General features: G+C 43.7%; 1 protein-coding gene across 7 annotated transcripts in view; it reads right to left on the reverse strand.

Annotated features, from left to right (window-relative positions):
- JADE1 (jade family PHD finger 1) overlaps positions 1-20,129 on the reverse strand; it is a 58,560-nt gene extending 38,431 nt beyond the window's left edge. The window contains exon 1 of one of the 7 annotated variants that reach the window (XM_043486400.1): positions 20,036-20,129. Coding sequence is in view for 1 of the 7 variants with exons in the window: in XM_043486396.1 (XP_043342331.1) it covers positions 16,176-16,194 (19 nt within the window). In the remaining 6 variants the exon portion in view is untranslated. Of the gene's footprint in view, positions 1-16,042; positions 16,128-16,175; positions 16,308-16,630; positions 16,761-17,722; positions 17,867-18,132; positions 18,344-20,035 lie in introns of those variants that run through there. The other 6 variants (XM_043486398.1, XM_043486397.1, XM_043486395.1 and 3 more) reach the window with 6 other exon arrangements.
- Between the last annotated feature and the right edge of the window lie 3,764 nt (positions 20,130-23,893).

Raw genomic sequence — 23,893 nt, forward strand, 5'->3', positions numbered from 1 at the left:
TCAGTAAAGTATATCCCAACCTCTCCCTCCCTGGGAATCCCAGCCTCACAATGTGATGAATTTCTAAGAGTGGGGCACACAGGAAGCGTGTGGGGAAAGAACGTGGAGCATCACTATGCTAGAACAGGCCAAGACAAAAACCACTCTACGAGGCAGAAATAAAAACCCAAAGGTCTGCTCTGAGCGAAACTGGAAAACTGAAGTCAAGAAAAGCTGAAAGTATACCATACAATGCATCTGCTCCCACCTTCAAAACAGACATATATGATTCTTTCAAATAATCAGGTCCCTAGTCTATACTGTAAATTTCCTCTCTGAGACACTCACTAGTTAAGGTTTCTATGTTTTTACCACATGATTCTTCAAAAGATGATTAAAAGAACTTTCAAGAGGAAGCCAGGACATGAGTCCTGATCCAGGTTACAGGTAGCGTCAACAGTCATAGAATCTACAACCACTGCAGCCCCACCCGCACCCCTGGCTTTTCTGCAGAGCCCTCTTCACCCATAACACTAACACCCAGCAACCGAGGACAGGCCCACAAGTTCCTGGCAAACTCCTGCGGCCCACTGCCCGCGTGATTACCCTCCCTGCCCCGTCACCCTCTGCCAGAACGCCAGGTGCTGACAGCTGAGCTGTCCTCCCGCTTTCTAGAAGGCACCCCTGCCCCCCACAAACTGTCAGGAAGCACCAGGAGAAAAGAGAAGGGCAAAGACCCACTTGTTACCAGGAACAGCTTCAGCTCCCTAAATCCTACTTTGCAAGAGAGCTTGAGAACAAGAAAAAAAGAAAAAGTGTTTCCTAAAGAGGAATTCCTTAAGAATCACAGTGTGAAGCATCAGGGCAAGAAGAATGCAGTCCCCCCATCATGAGCAGGTGTTAAGAACGGTGAGGAGAAAGAGGCTGAGAAAGGCCATAAACCCTCCCTGGCCAGAAATGAGGCAACAAATGTTGGCTGCATCTTCACTGATTCAGACAACTAGCATTTACCTAAACAGAAGAGTTTGGAATCTTTTTAAACCAAAATGCTCTCCTCCTAGTGTTCATACACAGTTCTCAGAGAAAGCACACGCTTTCAACAGTCACTATATGCAAAATGCAAGCACTGGCCAAAATGGATGATGCTCCTAACACGGAAATACTTGCAAGCAAAATTACGCAAGTAAAAGAAAAGTAAAAATAGCATTCTCCTTCTAATGAACTCCATTCTCACCAGCCCTGAAAGAGCCTGAGTAGAGGAGGTGAAGAATGCGGTGCGTGCCGCACCTCTCCAGGGAACCTGCACGGTGATGGGGAGAGCGCACGCCAGCATCGCCGCCTCTGGGGCTCTGAGGTACTTAAACCTTGACATCAGGCTGATTTACCTCACCTGGGGTTACTTACCCCTTCAAGAAATTAAAGTATGCACATGTTACTGTCTTTAAGACACACAATACAGTGGTTGTAAGCTGCAAACATCTGTCCAATGAAAACCAATGAGAGCAAGCAGAGGGCCCTCAGCATCATTCAGGGCACTCGCTGATTATTATCTGGATGGCAGTAAGATAAGTAATAATCAATTAAAAGGGCTACTTGCAACGCTCCAGAGAAAGCAGCAAGAAAACATAATAGCATATAATGCATCCCACAAACATCTGAATGTCTAATATATGAGGAGGTGCTGGAGCACAATGACTGCATCTGATCTCAGGGAGCTCCTGGTCCAGCTGAGGAGACAGACTGGTCAGCAGGAATTCAACATGGTGGGTGCTTGACAGTGGTCAATACAAGACTAGAGAAACACATGCTGATGGCGTTGGTAAGATTCTGAGCTGAGTCCTGAAGAACAAAGAGGAGCACAAAAAGCGGCAGCACATTTTGGGCAAAACACTATAATACTTAACATATATATATATGTATATACAATCTAGCATATTACTCTCTGCAGTGCCTTCATATTCAGAATCTTACTATTTGCTCACTTATTTACTAATATGTGTCTCTTCTTGAGCTTCCCAGGTGGCTCAGCGCTGAAGAATCCACCTGCCAACGTACGAGGCGTGGGTTCGATCCCTGGGTCGGGAAGATCCACTGGAGAAGGAAATGGGAACCCACTCCAGTATTCTGGCTTCGGAAATCCCATGGACAGAGGAGCGTGGTGGGCTAAAGTCCATGGGGTCACAATGAATCATGACTAAGCAACCAAGCAATATCAACAACAATCCCTTCTTACCTTTCTGCTCAATTGCAAAGGCCCATCATTTCATAATATGTGACCCTTCCAAGTCCCCCTACTGCCCCACCAGATCTTTAGCCACCTACACCTAGATTGCTTTAGGCATTGGGAAGATCCCCTAGAGAAGAGAAAGGCTACCCACTCAAGTATTCTGGCCTAGAGAATTCCATGAACTGTATAGTCAGCCCATGGGGTTGCAAAGAGTCGGACACAACTGAGTGACTTTCACTTCACTTCCTTTCTCCATGCCCACGGTTTTCTTTGTTCTTGTTTTGTCACTAAGTTGTGTCCAGCTCTTTGCAATTCCATAGACAACAGCACGCCAGGCTTCCCTGTCCTTCACTCTCTCTCAAAGTTTGCTCAAACTTGTGTCCATTGAGCCGATGATACTATCCAACCATCTCATCCTGTCACCCTCTTCTCCTCCTAACCTCAATCTTTCCCAGCATCAGGGTCTTTTCCAATGAGTCGGCTCTTTGCATCAGGTGGCTGAAGTATTGGAGCTTCAACATCAGTCCTTCCCATTGATATTCAGGGTTGATTTCTTTTAGGATTGACTGGTTTGACCTCCTTGCAATCCAAGGGATTCTCAAGTCTTCATCAGCACCACAGTTAGAAAGCATCAATTCTTCAATGCTCAGCCTTCTTTATGGAATTATTACAGTAAATTAATCCAGCCTATGAGGTGACCTCTCCAGGCTATTTCCTCTGCCAATCTCTCCCTCTGTTTCACACTGCAAAAGGCTCCAGCTAGAAACCCAGGTTTTCCACCACCTGGCCCCTCCCCTGGCTCTATCCAAACATCTCTCCTACCAAGACCCCCTAACCAGCCCACCTGGCCTCTAACATAAAACACCTCTTCTTTCCAGCCTCAGCCTCAGCTCCCAGAGCTCTTTGGCCCTCTCCTCCTCACCCATCCATCCCAATCCCACCTCTTCTCCAGGGCTCAGCTCAAAACCACTAAGTACCATCCACCACTCCAATTAAAACCATTTACATTCAGTACCACTCATTTCACCTTTTTCATCTTTTAGAACTTTTTCACTCAGCCTTTTAACGTACTATTTTCTTTAACACGCAATCAAACTCCTGCCTTGCATCATCACTCAAATGTTTTATACATGTGTGTCTCTAAAAAGTTACAGTTAAGTTCTAGAGAACAGAGATTCTCTTGGATTAAATGTGAAATAAAGACTTCACAGAAATGGGTCTTGAGCAAAACTTCAAAAAAAACAAGATTTCAAAGGGCAGCTAAAACAGACACCCCCAGAACTCTGGGTCCAGTCCTCAACAGGGCTCTTCTAACATCCTATCTGATTTCATCAAAACTGGCTTCAAAGTGATACAATTTACAGGAGCCTGGAGTGTCCATTTGCCATGAGAAGCATAACAGCTAGGTAGACAAAATACTATTAGGCATTTGGGACTTTGCCCAAAAAGCAAAAAGACTACCTAGGAAGCCTGATTATAAACACTGCCTGGAAAGGCCCAGTAAGAGGAAGTCACTGGCCAAAGACCCTGGCTGGATCAGTCAAGTGACAATCCTTTGGAAACAGGCAGGATGAGCGGAAAACCAGGCACATGTGGTTGTGGCCCAGGGCATCATCTCCTCGGAAAGTAACATCCTGCATGCGGATCGCTCTCTTTCGGCCTCTCCTGTCACATGGGTTAAAAAGCAGTGGATTAAAAAAAAAAAAAAAAAAGCAGTGGATTCGTTAACACGTTCATTCAATTAAAACTGTATCAAGTTAGATGCCAAAGATATGATGAACAAGGTAGGGAATTGCCCAGAGGGAGATACAGTAAGCAGACATCTAGATAAGTAGCTTCAGTGTGATAACTGTTACGAAGACCTGGTTTCAATCCCTGGGTCAGGAAGATTTCCCAGAGAAGGAAATGGCAACCAACTCTATCATTCTTGCCTGGGAAATCCCAGGTATAGAGGACCCTGGCAGGCTACAGTCCACAGGGCTGCAAAGAGTCAGACATGATTGAGCAACTAACACTTTCACGGGATATGTGAAATCTGAGCATATATGAGCAAGCTGCCTCAAAACCCTCAAATTTATGTTTTCCTTGGACTGAAATTAGGGTGGGGAATCGGCAAGCACTAAAGAGCAGCCCTTAGCTGAAGGAACCCACCCCCAAGTGGTTCAGGAATTTGCAAGGGAACAAATTTAGTGACCTGGGTGTGGTACCAGGGAGGCATGACTGGTATGTGACTCTAGCCAAGAAGAATGAGAAACGACCCTGGAGGACAGAAAGAAGAACTTTTACAAAAGAATAAGATGATTAAGAACTTCAGGATGTTTATTCAGTGCTACGCCTGGGAAAAAGACAGATTTGAGGAACTGTCCAGTTATCAGAATTATTCTGTGGTGGAACAGGGACCGTTTATCAGGGCATAAACTCTACAGCTATACTAAGGATTGCACCCTAGTGATTTTAATTGCTTATGGTTTATATGCAGAAAGGCTATTTTTTTCATTCAAAGTATCAATTTTGTCCACTATGTTTTCAATCTTATTTATTTCACTCTCAAGAAGTTCTAGAAAGTACTCAAAGACCTCTACATATTCCTTCTCTGTGTATCACTTAATACATAACTAATGCAGGGGATGAACGGGGCTTTCCAGGTGGCACCAGTGGTAAAGAATTCACCCATCAATGCAGGAGTCGAAAGAGACTTGAGCTCGATCCCTCGGTCAGGAAGATCCCCTGGAGCAAGAAATGGCAACCCACTCCAGTATTCTTGTTGGACAATCCCAGACAGAGGAGCCTGGTGGGCTACAGTCCATGGGGCCACAAAGAGTTGGACACGACTGAGTGACTGAACACACCCACACGGTGTAGGATGAAAGACTGAGTTCCTGTATGTAAACTCCATCCTATGTTCAACTCAGCTTTATAGAATTTGAGACGCTTCACTTTAATATCCAATTGACCTTTAACTGGAGTAACTTCTATTTATTTTCAAATTTATAAGGTGTCCTTCCATTCTCTGTCAAAGTTAATAATCTAATATTTAAATGTACTATATTTTAAAATGTACTTAGAATATGTATAATATAAAAATGTACATTAAAGAACGGACTTTCAGACACCAAGAAGTCTTACATAAAGACAAAAGTATTTTGTAATGAGGTGGCTCTATCTGCTAAGTTCAGACAATTCAACTATTATTTTTAAACACTATGCAACATGATTTGGTCCCTTAGTCACTGGTCATAGACTATTAATACTTCCCCCATAAAGACAGACTCACATTTTCCTAATAGATCTTCTTTCTTCTTATCTTCAATGAGTATGAAAGTGAAAGTGAAAATGAAGTCGCTCACCAGTAGTGTCCAACTCTCTGCGACCCTGCGGACTATAGCCCACCTCCATCCCTGGGATTCTCCAAGCAAGAATACTGGAGTGGGCTGCCATTTCCTTCTCCATTCAACGAGTATACATTACCCCAAATAGAATACCCAAATATAATAATGACCTATACTTCAAAGTAATCTCTTATCCATAAATGAATGTGAACAAAATCAGCTGGTTTCTTATCTCAGTTTTTATAGCAAACATTAATCTCCTAGACATAAAGTTATCAAATTAACAACACTATCTAAATTCAAATGCTCAGAGTTTAAAAATACTAGTGTGACTGTAACTCAAACCCAGATTTCTCACTTTAACCAGAAAATTATATCTGGTCAAAAAGACAGTCATAGATTTGATATAACTGACAAACTGCTTAGATCTTAAGTGTTAAAAGCTTTAATCTTGTCTAAATATTTCAACTCAGAAAAAAAGAACTTACAAAAATGTGTCTGTTACAATGTCATATATCAAAATTTGTTTAAAGGACATGGTGCCCAAGCTACTACAGTCTCTGCAGAGACATCTACTTGAAAATATTCAGCTGAAAAGAGTTTATATTAGCAACAAATAACCAACCACCTCTCTCAAAAAAAAGATTTTAGTAACTGCCCACATAATCATAAATGAAATATTTATCCCTGTCAATGTTACTAATAAAAACCAAGTGCTGTAACACACTAGTTCACCATTAAGTTCTTTATAAATTATTTTTAAAACCGGACTTTGAAAGTAAATAAAAGATTTTAAGAAATTTATAAATGTGAGTGGTTCTGAATGAATCACAGCAGCTCCCATTTGCCTTTATAAGTATTCCAATCTCTGTTCATGAGCCCTAAAATAATCCATTAAATCCCTCCTAGGTCTCTGTAATTGATGACAATTAGAGTCAGCACCTGAAGAGCAGTTATGACAAAACATTCCAACCATCTGTATTTGGGATGTATTTTTGTTAACTTCCCTTTCCATGAATTCACCCCAAACAATATAGGCAACCAGACATCATGGACTCCAACCCTGAACTTCTACCCCTGTTTCTATCTACTCAGAATTCCTTTCTAGTAGATCTGTATGTTCAGATGCGGAAGATACCAAAAGACATTCCAAGAAAGAAACCACCACAAACTGCAGGGGAGAAAAATGGAATTATCAGCCCATTTACATATAAAAGAGGGAAGAGATATATATACAACTGCTTGCGTATTCATAGAAAATTTCAGGAGTGACTGCAGTGTTCTAGGCTGAATAGGTTGGGAAATTTTACTTCCATTTATGACCTTTTACAGCATATGACCTAGACAGCATATTGAAAAGCAGAGACATCATTTTGCCAACAAAGGCCCATCTAATCAAAGCTATGGTTTTTTCCAGTAGTCATCTATGGATGTGAGCTGGCCTATAAAGAAAGCTGAGCACCAAAAAATTAATGCTTTTGAACTTGGGTGTTGGAGAAGACTCTTGAGAGTCCTGTGGACTGCAAGGAGATCCAATCAGTCTATCCTAAAGGAAATCAGTCCTGAATATTCATTGGAAGAACAGATGCTGAAGCTGAAACTCCAATACTTTGGCCACCTGATGCGAAGAACTGACTCACTGGAAAAGACCCTGATGCTGGAAAAGTTTGAAGGCAGGAGGAGATGGGGACAACAGAGGATGAGATGGTTGGATGGCATCACCAACTCAATGGACATGAATTTGGGTAAACTCCGGGAGTTGGCGATGGACAGGGAGGTGTGGCGTGGTGCAGTTCATGAGACTGCAAAGAGTCAGACATGACTGAGCGACTGAACTGAACTGAATGACCTTTTAGATTATTTTAATTTTTTACCATCATCCTGCACTATGCTATTTGTAATAGTAAAGATTTAAAATCCAGAACTGTTGTTTCTTGCTCCTCACATTAGAGAAGACCCTAGGAGCACAGCTTCTTGAAGGCCCCACACAGGCACCAGCCTAAAATGAGCAGCTACCAATAAACTATATATATATTCCACCTCCTTCCTGAGATGGGGTATCAAAGGCTTATATTGTTTTAAAATACCTCATGAAATAGCATAGGAGGAAAAAAACAGAAAAGGTAATAGGATAATGCTGTAAAATGCTACTATCACTCATTCATTATTTAATTCAAAAGTGAAAGTTTTCAAAACATAAGAATAGCCAGTGTGCCAGTAGCAGGTCACTAAAAATATATGCAGTAAGAATACAAAAACTAACTCAGACAAGAAAACTAGGGTTTAAACTACCTTTAAAGAATTCAAAGTCAAATAAATACTCAACCTCTTATCCATTTCAAGAGCAGTACTATTTTTTTGGGGTGGGGGGAGGGAGCTACATTCCAGAGATGGTTACCAAACACACCATTTCCTCTACCCATGGCAGGCATGGTTAATAAATTAGGTCATTCTTTTTTTCCACAAGCCCAGGCGTGACCTCAGAATCCTCCTTAACACTTAACACAGTGCTGTCACTGTGTCAAAACTCAGATGAACGATGCTGTCTATTTGCCCTATAGGTCCTCTTTTCACACTTTTTTCTTTTCTTTTTCATCAAATTACTGGAGAAAACGAACATAAGACCAATCTCTTCAGAATACATGAGAAGAAAGTTTATAAAACACTTCACTGAAGTCAGAAGTTTGTGTTTCATTCAGCCTTGGGATCTCTGAACCAAATTCTAATTTTTAACACATACACACACTCATTCTTCAGATCAAACTCTAAAACTTCACTGAAGAATAACACTTTAAAAAAAACTAAGTGTTAGTTAGCAGGAGATAGTTCTGAATGAACCAATGTCAAAATAAGGATGGGAAAGGAGTCTACACTCCCTTATCTGACTCTTGGAAGAATAAGCCAATAAATGCAAAGTGACTACAGGGTAATTTTAAAAGATTTTTAAATGCTCAAACCAGATGTTCTTATACAGGATATACAAAGCAGCTTCTGCAGAAACCAGACTCAACCAGCTAATGACAATTACACTGTGCACAGACTGAAATGCAGCTGTTTTGAGAAACTTTGTTCCCTGATTATAGCCGGTTGTCAGAAACTATCAGTTACCACTAACAATGTTAAGTCACCAAAAAATTTTAAAGTACAGTTTAAAAAAAAAATCCAGACTTCCAATGTTGTACATTTGAAGATCTAGATGACTCATTTAACAACAAAAACTGCATTTACACATCATCTGAATTATATATTAAAACAAACATTTCATCACAGTTGTACAAGTCTTGTTAGTACAGTCATGGAAATGTAAGACAGTCTCAATACCGAGCAGCAAGGTCTGCAAAGTATTCTCTGAGGCTAAAGCTGAAGACAGTCTCAGCCATGGATTGTGTCTACAGGACATCTTCCCCAAAGAAACATATAAAATCCTAACTTAATCTCTAGAAAATGTTTTGGAGGTAATTTACCTTTCCTAATTTTAAAAAGAAGTACGGAAAAACAAATAAATAAATAAAAAGAACTACGTACAGTAAGTTCTGGAGAGGTTAGGCAGCAAGAGCAAAGACACAGAGATGGGTCGAGGGCAAAGCCAGAGGCTGAATCAAAGACCCATCCCCAAGGTGGGTGGCCTCCTGTGCCATCCATCCTCCTCCCAGGGGATGGGACCATGGACTTCCTGCTCCTGGGCACCTCCTGAGATTTAGAAAGAGGTTATCGCAAAGATTAAGGCCATGGACTACACGGTATCAGGGGTCAGACAACTAAAATGTACTCAACAGTCTGTTAACTTAGAACTTGAAACATACTTCCTGACAAGCTGATGTTTAGATGGCTGCAAATACCATTTTGCCTGCTGGAGCAGACACAAGGGAGAGCTGGACAGAGTGCACACGAGTGGCTCCCTGAACACTACCACATGGCTACGTGTCCTCTGAGCAGCAGGTACTCACTTCCGGTTGGTGTGACACACACCCTATGTGGAGAGACATCACACTCCTCTGGATACGTCTCCCTCTGGATACAGTCCCAGGTCAAAATGTATATTCCCTCACACAGGGCTTCTTGGCCTGGCCTCCCAGCAGGGTGTGACTACCCAGCCGTCTTTTGCAAGGTACATGGGGTCCTGTATTATACATCCTACCCTCAAAGGCTAGTCTAGGAACCAGAGAGTTAGGAGCCATTGCCCTGAGATGAGTTAAGTGCCTTCATACTCATCAAACAAACTTCTGATTTCAACTTCTTGTTTCAGTTTCCTATCAGAAACGGAATTCAGTCCCAGCAGAAACAATCTGGTGACTACCTAAAACTGTATCACTATACTATACTACAGGCTTCCCAGGTGGCACTAGTGGCAAAGAACCCGCCTGCCAATGCAGGAGCCGTAAGATACATCGGTTCAATCCCTGGGTCAGAAAAATCCCCTGCAGGAGGGCACAGCAACCCAATCTAGTATTCTTGCTTGGAGAATCCCGTGGACAGAGGAGCCAGGCAGGCTAAGCTCCACAGGGTCACAAAGAATCAGAAATGACTGAAGAGACTTAGCACGCACGCATGCACATACTACACTACAGGTACATGCTGTCCTACAGGAATATATACTATTGTACAAGTTTTCAATATATATATAGGTATGGCTGTGTCATTATAAATCAGGGGTCTACAACCTGCTGTTGTTCAATACATAAGAATAGTTTTTACGTATTTAAATGGTTTGGGAGAGGGAATCAAAAGAACATTTCAGAACACCTGAATATTATCCCAAATTCAAATTTCACTATCTGTAAATAAAGTTTTATTGGGACACAGTCACAACCATTCATTTACTTTTTGTCCACTGTTTGCTTTCGCACTTACGATGGCAGAGTTGAACAGCTGTAATAGGGACTATCAGGCCCACAGAGGTTAAACTATTTGCTATCTGGCCCCTTTACTAAAAAAGTTTACTGATCTCTGCTTTAAATCAACAGACTGGCAGTAAGGGGGTAAGAGGGTGAGGTAGGAGGGTTGTGATCTAAGCAACTTAAATTAAATCCATGTCTAGAAACTTGTGAATTTTTCTCAAAGGAAAACCCCTGAGGCTCCTTCTTGGGGCCAGTGTACACTAAGTTATAAAAACTAATAAACTTATCTGATTTTCAAGCCAGTAACCAATAAGCAGAAAAATGACTATTCTAGACAGGCATTTTAACTATACTGTGTGGTTTAACAGTGATGTAAGAGGGTAAGAGAGAAATCATAAAAAGAAGTCACCAGAATTTAAATGCCAAATTGAAATCCAAGGATGCACTTAAAAGTATTCATCCAGACCCTGAAATGACATGTAAATTTTTGAGTAACTCACTTTTTCTGCTGGAGAGGTTCCACAGGTTTTGGATCTCAAGTGTCCTTGACCTTAAAAAAGTCACAAGTCACAAATACTCAGCCTACACATCTAAAGTGCATCTTTTTATTTCAGCACTGAAATAACTGATGGTCATAAAAATGACCATGACTAATCAAGAAAAATCTTAAATCATGTTAAGTGTACTTTGTGCTAAACAAACGCAAATCAGGCAGCTCAAACTCCAGCAACTTGTTAACCTTGCCAATTCTTGCTGCTTACTCTGGAGTAAGGAGTAAAAGAAAAAATGTTCATTTTATTCTTCAGTTTGGACTCTCATCAGTGAAATCTTCACTTAAAATAACTGCTTAGAAACTGTCTTAGAAGCTGTCATGAATTTTCAAATTAATAAAATCTCCTGTGCAGACATTATTAAATGTCTGATCCTATGCAGATCAGTATTAAAAACTATATATTACTGCCAGTTGGAAGTGCATTCAAAACAAGAGAAAACTGATTTAATTCCTTCAACAAAATCAGCCTGAAAGAACCTAAAGTTTAAAAAATGAACTTACTTTAACTGCCTTCAATCACCTTAACAGTCTTTAACTCTACCTGAAGAACCAAAAGCAAAAAAAGTAAACATGTAACTTGTTTTAGAGTATTCATTAAAAGCTTGGTCCTTGAACATTTGTTAAGTGCACATAATACACCACTAGTCTAGAGTTAACAGAAGACTCAAAAATGGAAATACCCACTCTTCCTATGTTTGTTGCTTTCAGGTAAGGAAGACATCCTGAATAAACTTTCAAAGTCTAGGCTAGATAAAAGCCAAGCCACAATAACATGGCCAGAGTCACAATCAGCATTCTCTTAGACTAAATTTTCTCTCTGTTCCATGGCAATCAACCCTGCCCGAACTTAAACAAGATGCCACTTCAACTGAAAGGTAAAAAAGGGCTCCAGGACCAGAGTTTACTTATTCCATCAGAATCAACCATCTGTGAAAATACCAAAATATAAATCCCTCACAATCACATATCAATATTCTTTGTATAAATACACCAAGCAAATGGGATTCCCAAATTGGCAGCTAGTAAAGAATCCACCTGCGATGCAGGAGACCCGGGTTCAATTCCTGGGTCAGAAGACCCGCTGGAGAAGGGATAGGCCACCGACCTCGGTATTCCTGGGCTTCCCTGGTGGCTCAGCTGTTAAAGAATCTGCCCGCAATGCAGGAGACCTGGGTTTGGTCCTGGGGTTAGGAAGATCCCCTGGAGAAGGGAAAGGCCACCCACTCCAGTATTCCAGACTGGAGAATTCCATGGACTGTATAGTCCACAGGGTGGCAGAGTCAGACATGACTGAGTGACTTTCCCATTCACTTTCACCAAGCAAATAGCAAGATTCTCAATTGTCTCAACTTTTTGAAATTTTATATACTATATATAATAAACCTATCAACTGTCCAAATTTTAAACACATTACCAAATAAAGCGCTGCCAGGTCTTCATATGGGCTTCCCTGGTGGCTCAAACAGTAAAGAATCTGCCTGAAATGCAGAGACCTGGGTTCAATCCCTGGGGCAAGAAGATCCCCTGGAGAAGAGAGAATGGCTACCCATTCCAGTATTCTTGCCTGGAGAATTCCATGGAGAGAGGAGCCTGGCGGCTATAGTCCATGGAGTTGCAAACAGTCAGACAAAATGCTTTTACAATGCTTTCAAACTGTGATGCTGAGGAAGACATCTGACGGTCCCCTGGACTGCAAGAAGATCAATCAGTCAATCCTAAAAGAAATCAACCCTGAATATTCCCTGGAAGGACTGATGCTGAAGCTCCAATACTTTGGCGACCTGATGAGAAGAGCCGACTCACTGGAAAAGACACGCTGGGAAAGATTGAGGGCAGGAAGAGAAGGGGGTGACAGAGGATGAGATGGTTGGATGGCAACACTGACTCAATGGACATGAGTTTGAGCAAACTGTGGGAGACAGTGAAGGACAGGGAAGCCAGGCGTGCTGCTGCCCACGAGGTCGCAAAGAGTAGGACACGGCTTAATGACTGAACAAGGTCTTAATATAGAGAAAATCAGCTGAACACTAAAACTTTAAAGGAAACAACTGTCTCAGGAACTAAAACTTTCCCCATTAAGGTTCCTATCGGGCTTCTGATACAATCTAAGAAACTAACAACTCCAAGCAAAGTCCGCCTTTATTTGAAATTTTTTTTAAATTTACTGTTAAACAAGGCAACAGTGTTCTGTCACAAGCTTGAAGCGAGACGAAAAGTAGTTTAACACTGGTATAACTCCCACTGTTTGACCAATTAAGTCAAGCTTTTCAATGCCAATCCAAATAAGCGGCAAGATATTGACAAAAGTGTTATATTTTCCTCTAGAGAATGTCTTATTTTATTAACCATGCAGGAAAACTGGGCATATAACGCAAATTCTTACAGACCATGAACTGTAATAGTGTAACAGGTGCCCCATATGACTGAGGAAAGAGCTTCACCAACAGAAAGGAAGCAAGCAAGCAGAACTGTGAGAGTCATCTGTCTCCTCCTCACTCCTGACAAAGCCTAAAAATACAAGATTTGGTCAGTGTTTGATGTCTAGATGTTTGTTGTTCTAACCACCTCAGTACTGAAAGTTAATTTTTTTCTCACCAAGTGTGCAGATAAATGCACCACGCAAATTTCTTTAAAACCGTTTTCAAACAAATAATCTCCAAACTGAAGACTCTAAATTACACACAAAAAATGCTACTTTAATTCTAACTTTTTCAAATCCAGTCATGATTAACTCGGAAGACATGCCTCCTCAATGTCAGAGGTTCTGTCAAAAAGTTACTACAGATTAGAATCTACTTATAGGAAATAACGAGATGCAATGATCTTTGATTGGACAGTGTTTTAGACAAAGCCACTGTTATATTTGGAGGCGACGTAAGAAAATCTGAATATATCCCAAATAGACACGCTAGCTAACAGGAGGAAAAAACACTCCTTACACAACTGTACAGACAGTGTGATTCATTATACGTATGTATACACAATTATCTGGAAAATGGTAAAATGATGACTTCTAGGTGATAGGAATGTGTTTTTATATTTGCTTCTATAGTTGAAAACATGTACATGTAACACCATTTCTGTAATAATACTTTAAGCTACTAAGGGCTCTTTGAAGTAAAAAATCAATTATTTATGAAGGTGAAACACATGGAGATGTGTTTGTATTCTCACCAAGTCCTCCAAGTTTTGTTTGCTTTTTTAGTTAATCCTTCTACCCAAAGTCTCTGGGCTAAGCAACTGTTGATTCTAAAATACAACATGTCCTTAAAATCCAAAAAGTTTTTTCTCCTGTTCCCACTTTTCACACACTCATCATTTTTCACTATTTTCCCTTTATAGCTACTCTTTCAACCTCTGCAACAGGAAACGAAAATATTCACTTATACGCTGAAAACCGGTCTGGTGATGGAGGAGGAACTTGTTGGCGGGGGAATCTTGTTCTTTCTAAATGAACATACATCCACTTTTGTCGAAGTTAAAAATCTCTGTTACAACCCACTCAAATTTTCTTCTTAGAAAGCAGCCTATGACCTTAAGATGGAATCAAGTTCAAATTCTACTGAAACCTTTATCTCTGGCTGCTCTGAGGAGGTATGTATGCCAGCTTATCAAATACACGTATAGAAACACATAAACTTAAGGGAGAAAACAAAATAACAAAGTCAATCTGATTTAAAAGTGACATTAGATGAGATTGAAATCTTTGGGACAAAAGGGCATTAAGAATTTTCGGGTGCAGGTATTTGCTACACCAAGTGTCACACACAGAACATGCAGTGTATCTGTCCAGTATGTGTTGCCCACTCTACTACGGTAAATTATTTTATCAAAAGTGTTGTCAGTCTAAGTATAGTTACACTGAACGCTCCCTTTCTCCAGCTAAAAGTGATTAAATCTTGATTAGCGGCGATCTGCTCAAACACAGCTTCCTAATCTCTAACCACTGGTGGATCACTACCTAAACCAGCTTCCAGAGAAGTAATTTCTCTGTATCTTAAAACTAGTTCATTAACTTTGAAAGGTATTAGCCTTGAGGTACAAGTAACTAGAGAGCTAGCCGTTCACAGCGGGTTTTCTAAAAAGGAAAAATAGTTCACCTAATAAAAACCTTTGGGAAAGAAGCCCCTAAGCATTCCCATTAATGGAAACTTCAGATTCTCTCTCAATTTCCTAAAAATGTAGCCGTCTTAAGTCATTCAACTGCAGCTATCACTTTACAAAGAGAAAATTTAAATTCCCCCTCGGCTGTGGTAAATAGAAGGCGACAGACCCTCGCCCCCGCCAAAGCGAGGTGGGGCGCCTGCCTCCTAGTTACTAGAAAACCAGCCAAAGCTGCTTTTAAACGGTCTCGTGGTGACGACGCATTCCTAACGGGTTTCGAAGGCACGTTTAAATCGCCCGCTTTTTTGTTCGCTCGCTGCATTCACCCGGTGCCGGGACTACGGCCGCCCCCGCGCGCCGGGGAGGGGAGCCCAGGGTGGGAAAGCCGGGGCGGAGTGATGGGGTACGACCGGGGAGGGGGGCCCGGGGCGAGGAGAGCCGGGGGCGGAGGACTCTGGGATGCAGAGCCCATGCCGGGGGGAAGGGAGGGGCTGGAGAGAGAAAGCTGAAGACCCCAGGAAGGCGGGGACCCCGGGGCGGGGAGAACTGGGCCGCCGCCCCGCACCGGAGAAAGCACCGCGCGGCGCCCGCCGGGGTGTGCGCAGAGCCGCGGCTTCGCGCAGCGACGCCGCCCCCTCCCTCTCTCCCTCGTCGTCGCCGCCTCCTCCTCCTCCTCCTCCCAAGGCGACAGAAACAACAGCGCGGGAGGAGGGGAAAGTAACTCCCGGCACCTCCGCCGGAATTAGCCCCGGTGCAGTGATGACACCTTCTCGTGGCGCAATCAAGCCCCGCTCCCTCCGCAGCGGCGTCCCCGCCGCCGCCGCCCTCTCCGTTTGAAAGTGGCCACCCCCCGCCGCCGCCGCCGCCGCTCCTCCCGCCCCGCCGCCGCCAGCTGCACCAATCCGCTCGGCCCCAGTTGCAAATCAAACGCTCCCTCGCGTCTAGAAGCCACTTGCGCCGCTGGAAACGGCCGCGCCGTCCCCCCCCTCCCCGAGTCCCTCCCGGGCGGCACCTTCAGACTGGGGCGGGCGCGCCGGCGAGAAACGGCTGTGAGATGGGAGCGGGAGCAGCGGTGACGGCGAGCAGCTCCGAGAGGACTCGGCTCCCGCTCCCGCCCCCAGACAGTTCTGGAAACTGTGTATCACCTCTGTCACAGGAAGCCATCCGGCGAGGAAGGCGGCGCGGAACCAACAAACAAACGCCTGCGGCCGCCCGCCGGAATCTACGCGGGGACCGCGACGGGCTTCGGGCCGTTCCCCGGGCGTGAGCGCGGTGGCCGCCCCCGCGCCGCGGGCTTTGTGCGGGGCTCCCGCGGCGCGGGCGCGGTGGGCCAGGCGTCCCCGCCCCCGAAACCCCCCACCCCGGGCCCCGGCAGCGCTGCTGGGACCGTTAGGTGACGCTCCAGCGCGGCTGAGAAAGCAGCGCCTCGGCCGCCGCCCGCCCGTCCCCATTTCCACATGGAGCCGCCTCTCCTCCAGCGCCAGAGGCGGGCCACAAAAGTTGGCCCCGGGGCCACCCAGCACCTGCCCACGTGCCGCGGAGGCTAGCTCCCGGGTCTCCCCCGTCCTTGCCCCCCCGCCGCCCTCAGCCGCCAGGTCACCTATTACCGCTGGGAGGGGAGAGAGGCTGCTATTTAAACGCCCGCGGAAGTTGAGGCACCCCCACTGGCGGGTGCCGTGCACCTGCCTCCCGCCGCCGCGCTCCGCCACTTTGAGCAGCAGCCGCGTCCTCGGCCCCGCCTCCTGCCCGCAGGCGGGCGGGGGGAGCGGGAAGGAGGTGGAAGGGATCGAATTTCTCCAGCAAATGGGACCGTTCCGACAGGATTCGGTTCCCCGGTCAACATTCCACATTCCATCCCTCTCCCGCATTTGCAAGCCAGCGCCAACAACCAGGAAAGCCTGCTGGCTACAGAACAACAGCCCCCCAACTCACAAATACACACTCACAGGCGCAGGACACGTGCACTGAAGGGCTTCGCAACTTGCAGTCCCGGGGTGCACACTGCACGTTTTCAGGTGGACCAAGCGACACGACGCCACCCTCACAATTTGCAGACGGTGCCAAAGGTTGCAATTTGCTATCCGTTTTAAGTTCATGGTTAATCGGTAGTTTGGTCTACCAATGCAACTCCTTCCTAATTTCACCGATAAAGGGTTTTACACTTCACAGGCAGTCTGGCTGTAAGTAAAAGGTCCGTTCACTGGAAACCCAATTGGGAAGAATCTAACTGCTAAACTGTCCCTGCACCCCCCACCCCTCCCTCACTGCCCTTGAATTGATGCAATGAATAATTTGGACATGTGTTGACGCGGTGATAAGAGATAGGGCTGCACCTACCCTACACAGATGTACCTATATCCACACCTATGTTTGGACTATACAGTCGACGTCCCTTCCCCCCGCACCACCACCACGGTCACACACACTCTGGATTCATATATGTACCCGGACCTTGTTCTGCCATTGCCATCTGTCTACCAAGTTGCTATTATGCTTTCCACTTCCATGCAACCTAATGCACTTTGGCTGTTTAAAAAATTCTATAACTAAAGCCAACTAAACTGGGTTTCTGCTCCTGAACGTGTTTTAATTGATGATTCGCCTGAAAACCGCATGTTCTTCGCAAATCCAAAAGAAAAAGCTCTTAAGTCTTCAGCCCCCAAAACTGAAAAATAATCATAATAAAACTTACTGATCCAACACAGATCAATTCTCAGGATCCAAAAATCATCCTCTCCTCCTCCTCCTCTGGCCCCCGCCCCGGCAATGCCCAAGTTACTGGTGGGATAGTAACGCTGCGCTCGGCGGCTGCCGGCCCTCCCTCCTTCGCTACATATCGAGAACCCAATCTTTTGGCGCCATATTAATGACGTACTATATTATTTCCACTAGGCAGCGACCTTCGGCATTAAATTACTCCCGAGAACTCCCGAGCAAAGCAACAAAACCATCAAATATGGCTGAGCCTCTCAGCTCGTCCTGCAGCCGCCGCCGCTGCCGCCGCCGCGGGATCGGAACGCGCACACGGACCCACACGCGGACACGCGCGGACTCTCGGTCGGCGCGCCCTCCCCGCGCGCCCCCCGCGGCCCGCGCGCGTACCTGCTGCGGAGGGGTTCGGCCGCGGCGCTGGGCTCCTCGCCGCTCGCTCCGCGCCGCATGAGTTCGGGCCGCGGCGGGCTGGCGGACGGAGTGGCGGGCGGGGAGCCGGGCGGGCCCCTGCTCTCGCCGGCGCACACACACCCGGCGCTCGCGCAGGGAGGCACTCTCGGACGAGCGTTTGGCTTGTTATGGAGGAAGGACTGTGTGAATCAAACTCATTTCTGGGTCACTGCTGCCACAGGGGGGAGCACTTTAATCCCTTGCCAAAACGAGAGGGTGGGGACGGGAGGGCGGAGGGAGCGCGCCGGGAACCGCGGTGCGGGGGGCTCTGTCCCTCGTTAACTCTTCGCGGCCCTCGCCGTAGCAGGCTCGGCCTGTGTCAGCAGGGGCTTGCAAAGAGCCGCATGCTTCAGCTTTTAAAAGCTCTTCCTTCACCTCTCTTGTGAGCCTAGACTTTCTTGAGCTGTCTCCAAGAAGGGTGGTGGGCTTTTAAATTATCCCTTTCAAACTCTCCCAGTCTGAACTCTTGTTTGATATCACTGCACTAGAAAAGGATTCTTTCAAATTATTTAAAATTATGTAGATTAAATTGTGGCTATTAAGGAATGTAGTTTGGGTGAGAGGTTTTATTTTTAGATTGAATGGAAAAATAAATAGTTCTTTCGTAGTAACAGTTTTGGGGAGCTGCGGGTTATAATGACATTTTTAAATATAGAAAATCCAGTTTTGGAGCTGGAACACTTCTTTACCTAAGTTTGTATCGAAATGATAATTGCAAATAAGCATTAATTCATTAGGAGACAGTAAGTATTTGTAAGTTGACACCACCGTTATGTTACACTGTGTTACAGAACTGGACATTGTCTTCCAAATAGGGAGAATTGAGCCTAATGCTAAAACTGGAGCTACAGACTAACATAAAATTAGTCAGATTAATTCAGGGGTATTTATGTGTAAAAAAGGTATGATTACTGGTTTTCTGCAGAACGCAAACTTTTTCATGTGGAGATTAACACACTTCTCTCATGAAAGTACAAAAGTGTTAGCCGCTCAGTCATGTCCAACTCTTTGCGACCCCATGGACTGTAGTCCACCAGGCTCCATGGGATTATCCAGGCAAGAATACTGGAGTGGGTTGCCATTCCCTTTTCCAGGGGTTTTCCCGACCCAGGGGTCAAGCCCTGGGGTCCTGCATTGCAGGCCAATTCTTTATCCTCTGAGCCACCAAAGAAGCGCTTTTCTCTCATGGACCCCCTTAAAGAAATGAGTCTATATGATATTCTGCTTCAAAAGGGAAAAGAAAAAAAAAAAACTGGGGTACAGGTTGAAAATACTATTCAATAATCCAGAACATAGATCACTGATTACAAAATTGAGTACCAAACCCAAAGGCATACTTATCCACTGGAAGAATTCTTCTGAATATATCAGGTTTGGTTTCACAATATCACACACCAACCCATCCACCCACATCAGGATCATAGTAATCTGATAAATGTGGGAAAACAAAACTAATTGAGTCTTTCAATTATTTTTCAGAAAGCAAAGTAAACCAAAGGAAATCTTAGGTATATGTCCTTTTTCTCTCTTGCCTGCTTCACTAATGAAGTACAAAGACACCTTATCAGTCCTGTTTATGTGCTCACTTAATCCCACATATGTAAAGCACTATGCTATCATTATTACTGTTATTAATGTTGCCCTGAAGTTACTGCTGTTTTCCTTGGTTCACTTTACACATACTCTACTGCAGAAGTAAAAGGACACATACTTCATAGCCAGACAGACCCTGAACTGAATCTGACTCTACATGTTGTCAGCCATGCAACTGTGGGGTAAATTACAAAACTTCTCTGAGCCTCAGTTTCTTCCTCAGTAATAAAATGGGGTTAACAGGCCCTACCTGAAGGGTTGTTAATTGGAATAACTCCATAAACACGCCCAGCAGAGACCCTGGCAGTAGAGAGCCATTCTTCCTATCTCTCATTCTTGGTCTTCTCGAGCCTTTGAAGACTGCAGCTTTTCCACATTCCAGGGAAACTTACTTCACTCATTCCCCTGCAAAAAATAAAAATAAAAAATAAACTACACTTGCCATTCAGCCTTTTTTTTTTTTTTTCTGACTATCCCCACTCCCAAAACATCAGGCCACAAAAATGAAAGTGTGCTGAGTAAATAGATGAGAATAAAAGGGGGTAAAAGAATACATGAACCCTCAACACTGATTAGATGATTAAGGTGGATGGTCCCAGGAACATAATAAGGTAGTGCCATGTGCCATAAACAGCCTTGGACTAAAAGTCTGCAGCCTCCTGTCAACTCACACTATGACTCTGGACAAATGTCTTTGGATCTTAGTTTCCCCACTGAGATGATAGACAAGATGAAATTCAACACCCCTTGTTTTATTAACATTCAGTAATTTCTGATTGTTCTTACCAAACTTACAAGTTGATGATTATTTGTAGAAGTGGAGGACAACTTGTATCAATAAAGAATGTGTGAAAACAATTCATTATTAATGATCAGTGATTGACATTTTTTAAATAATAAATGTCTTCTGCCAGATCACAAAGGAAACTTTTATACACCCTATTTCTAAAATGGGACAGCAGTGTCTTGTGGCAGCATATTTAAAGAATAAGTAGTACTAAGCTGGCAATTAGGAAATGAGTTTCTGCTAACACTCTGTCACTTATTATCTTAACTTACCAAATCATTCATGATCACAATTTCCTGGTTTCTAGAATGGTCCTGTCAATTCACACTTTATTATCAGAGATAAAAAGGACATTCAAGAAAATAGGTACAAAGTAGTCAGTGTAGTTATCAAGATTCAAGTCTTTTCTGATCTGATCAGTGTTCATGGTGATAATTACCATTCTGTATATCGCTTTCATTTTGCTATTGGCATACACAGTTTAATTATTCCCTTCCATAATAATAGGTTTATAGAAATACTGAATACATATATTCATATTCCTAATTTTGAAATCATACATGATTAAACTTATAAATATTTACCTAGTTATTTCATTTGTGTCTACTCTTCAGGTAAAGAATTATAAAACCTTGATACGAAATTCAGAATTGTTCATTTTTGAAATAAAGTAGATATGTATGCTAAAACCCTATAAATCTCATTCCTTCAAAGAAATTGAGCAAGACATTCTTCCTGGCAAATACCATTGCCAATTGGTAAATGTTATGACATGTGTATATACAATTTTTATTGCACAAGTGCTCTCATGGATAAAATGAGTTGTGTTCTAAAAGTTTATATGTACTTTAATTGTCTGGAACTTTTCATTTATTCCCCAATACCTTGTTACAAAGCGAGCTTAAGTTGTCAAGTAGTTTTAAAAATAACTCTGATAACTAAATGACAGAAAAGAATAACTTTTTTGAATGATATTATTTGGGGAACTGAGCTCCCTGTCTAACCAATCAGTGAAGTCACCAGTCATGAACAGCCTGGTAATCCCTCTGAGTAGGTGGTTACAGCACAGAAAATGATTGGAAGACCAGTGACCAAGATGCTTTCTTGCAGGTGTCAGGACTGACTAAATTATTGCCTTTCTTGAGGTTCTTCATTTTTGGTTTTTTTTTTTTTTTTTTTGCTTGTCTTTGATTTGGTTATTTTAATTTTGTTGATTTTCATACTTTTAGCACAATGCAAGATATCAAAGAGAAACAAGTCTGACAGAGAGACGGAAGAGGAAAACTTAATTCAGCCAGATGGAAATGTCCAAGACTGCATAGGTTCAAAATAGGAGAAGCTTTTCTCAATCATGAATGGAAAACATGATGGAGAGAATTTTCAAATTTTAGAAAGGCAAAGGATGATGATAAATCGCACCTATAAGGGTAACGATTATAAACATTGCCATATATTTTTCCGTTTTTTTTTTCTAGGCATTTTTAATAATGTCACATATTTGAATGATGTCACGTATTTCATTTTACAATGTTTCTTTCACTTCTTTCATTTTTATCTTTTCAGTATTTTACTTTTTAAAGTACTTTTTTTTTCAGGTCTTGGCCAGCCTGCATACCATAACTTCATCTACAAGCCACCTCAACCATATGTTCTCATAGTTACTCCCTCAAACTTGTCAACCATTGGAAAGTTTTGCCAAACTTAACATCAAATTCAAATATCTCTCTTAGCCACTGCCTCTATGACTTCCAAATTTTGTTTCCCACGGACCTTTCTTCTTACTTAAAAAGTCACTCCAATCTACCCCTCCAGTCCTCTCTAATTAGATGCAGAGCAGTGGTAACTCAAAACGTGATCTCCAACCAGCAACAACAACTGCTCCTGAGAACTTGTCAGAGATTCATTACTTCCATCCCCACCCCAGACCTACTGAGTCAGAAAGGGAGATCCAGCCATCTGTGTTTTAACAAGCCTTTCAGATAATTCTGATTTGGGTTTAGCAACCACCTGAGTAGATTTTACTTTCATCCACCATGTTTGAGGTACATGACAAGGCAAGGGAGACAAGGATGCAAGTAAATAGGTAAGCAAGTCTATTCTCTGTCCCCAGTGATGGCGATGTAATAGCTTAGTCCTATTGGACTCTTGTGACCCCATGGACTATAGCCCACCAGGCTCGTCCGTAGGATTCTCCAGGCAAGAAAACTAGAGTGGACTGCCATTTCCTTCTCTAATTTTTGCCCTTAGGGCAGTTAAAAATACAAAGGGGTGATGACAATTAACTACAGGGTGTGGAGAAAGCATAAACCTAAAAAGATTACAGGTGTTAACCAGATTGGGGGTGCAGTGGGGATGGGGAGGGCGCTCTAGTGGTTTTCTTGATTTGGAGGTTTATTTTTTGTTTCTTAAATAAAGCCCCTGGCTTTTGTGTGGCAAAAGGATGGGGGTAGAGGTGAGACATGAGGTAGGGAGGCTAGTTAGGAGGCTTCTGCAGTTGCCAGGTGAGAGGCTTGGATGACAGCCGTGGATCATGCAAGGGAGACGACGAGTAGGCACAGCAGCCTGTGAGAGGGGCTTGGGGAACGCAGTCCAGCTCTCCAGGGGCCTTTGCTCTGGGCAAGGGAGAGCTTCTCCCCCTAGCCAGTTCGGTGTCCAAGGGATGTCTCTGGGGCTAATGGGGTCTCTGTGACATCTCAGAAGGGCGCCCACTTGGTAGAGGCAGTTGTCCCTAGAGGAAGTAACATCTAGGCAACCAAACAGAAGTCCTGTTGGGCAGTGAACAGCTTGAGCTGTCCAAGCCCTGTCCCTGCACACAGTATGGAGTCTGAAACTGTAAGCCCCCGGGCAGACAAGGAGGGGGCCCCAGTCAGGAGGACTCGGGCCCCTTGCAGGGTCCTTCTAGGCCCCTCTTCTCAGAAAAGCCTGGATCAGATTCCAGACCCCTCCTCTCTGGGGTCCCAGGGTCCCCACTCCAGTCTCTTTATCCCTCCACCGGAAAGCTCCATTTTCCTCTTTTCTTCTACAAAACACCTTAATGGTCCATTATAACCTGAGCCCAAATCATTAGCAAATGAAAAACTGGCTCCCATTTTCTCTGAGGCCACAGGATGTTGGGGAGGGGGGGTAGAGGGAGGAAGCTGGGAGGGAGGCACCCCCACACACACTGGTTTGGTTCCAATGTTAATGAAGCAAAGAAAAGGAGGTAAAGCCAACACTTTAGTTTCTGTGTTATAACCGTTTGATAATTCACTGTTTTTTTCCTGCCATGAGGCACATCTGTGTGTGATGGATTGGACGTCAGAGGTGAAGAAGCTAGAGTAA

This window comes from Cervus canadensis, chromosome 1, assembly GCF_019320065.1.
Source record: "Cervus canadensis isolate Bull #8, Minnesota chromosome 1, ASM1932006v1, whole genome shotgun sequence".
NCBI lineage: Eukaryota > Metazoa > Chordata > Mammalia > Artiodactyla > Cervidae > Cervus > Cervus canadensis.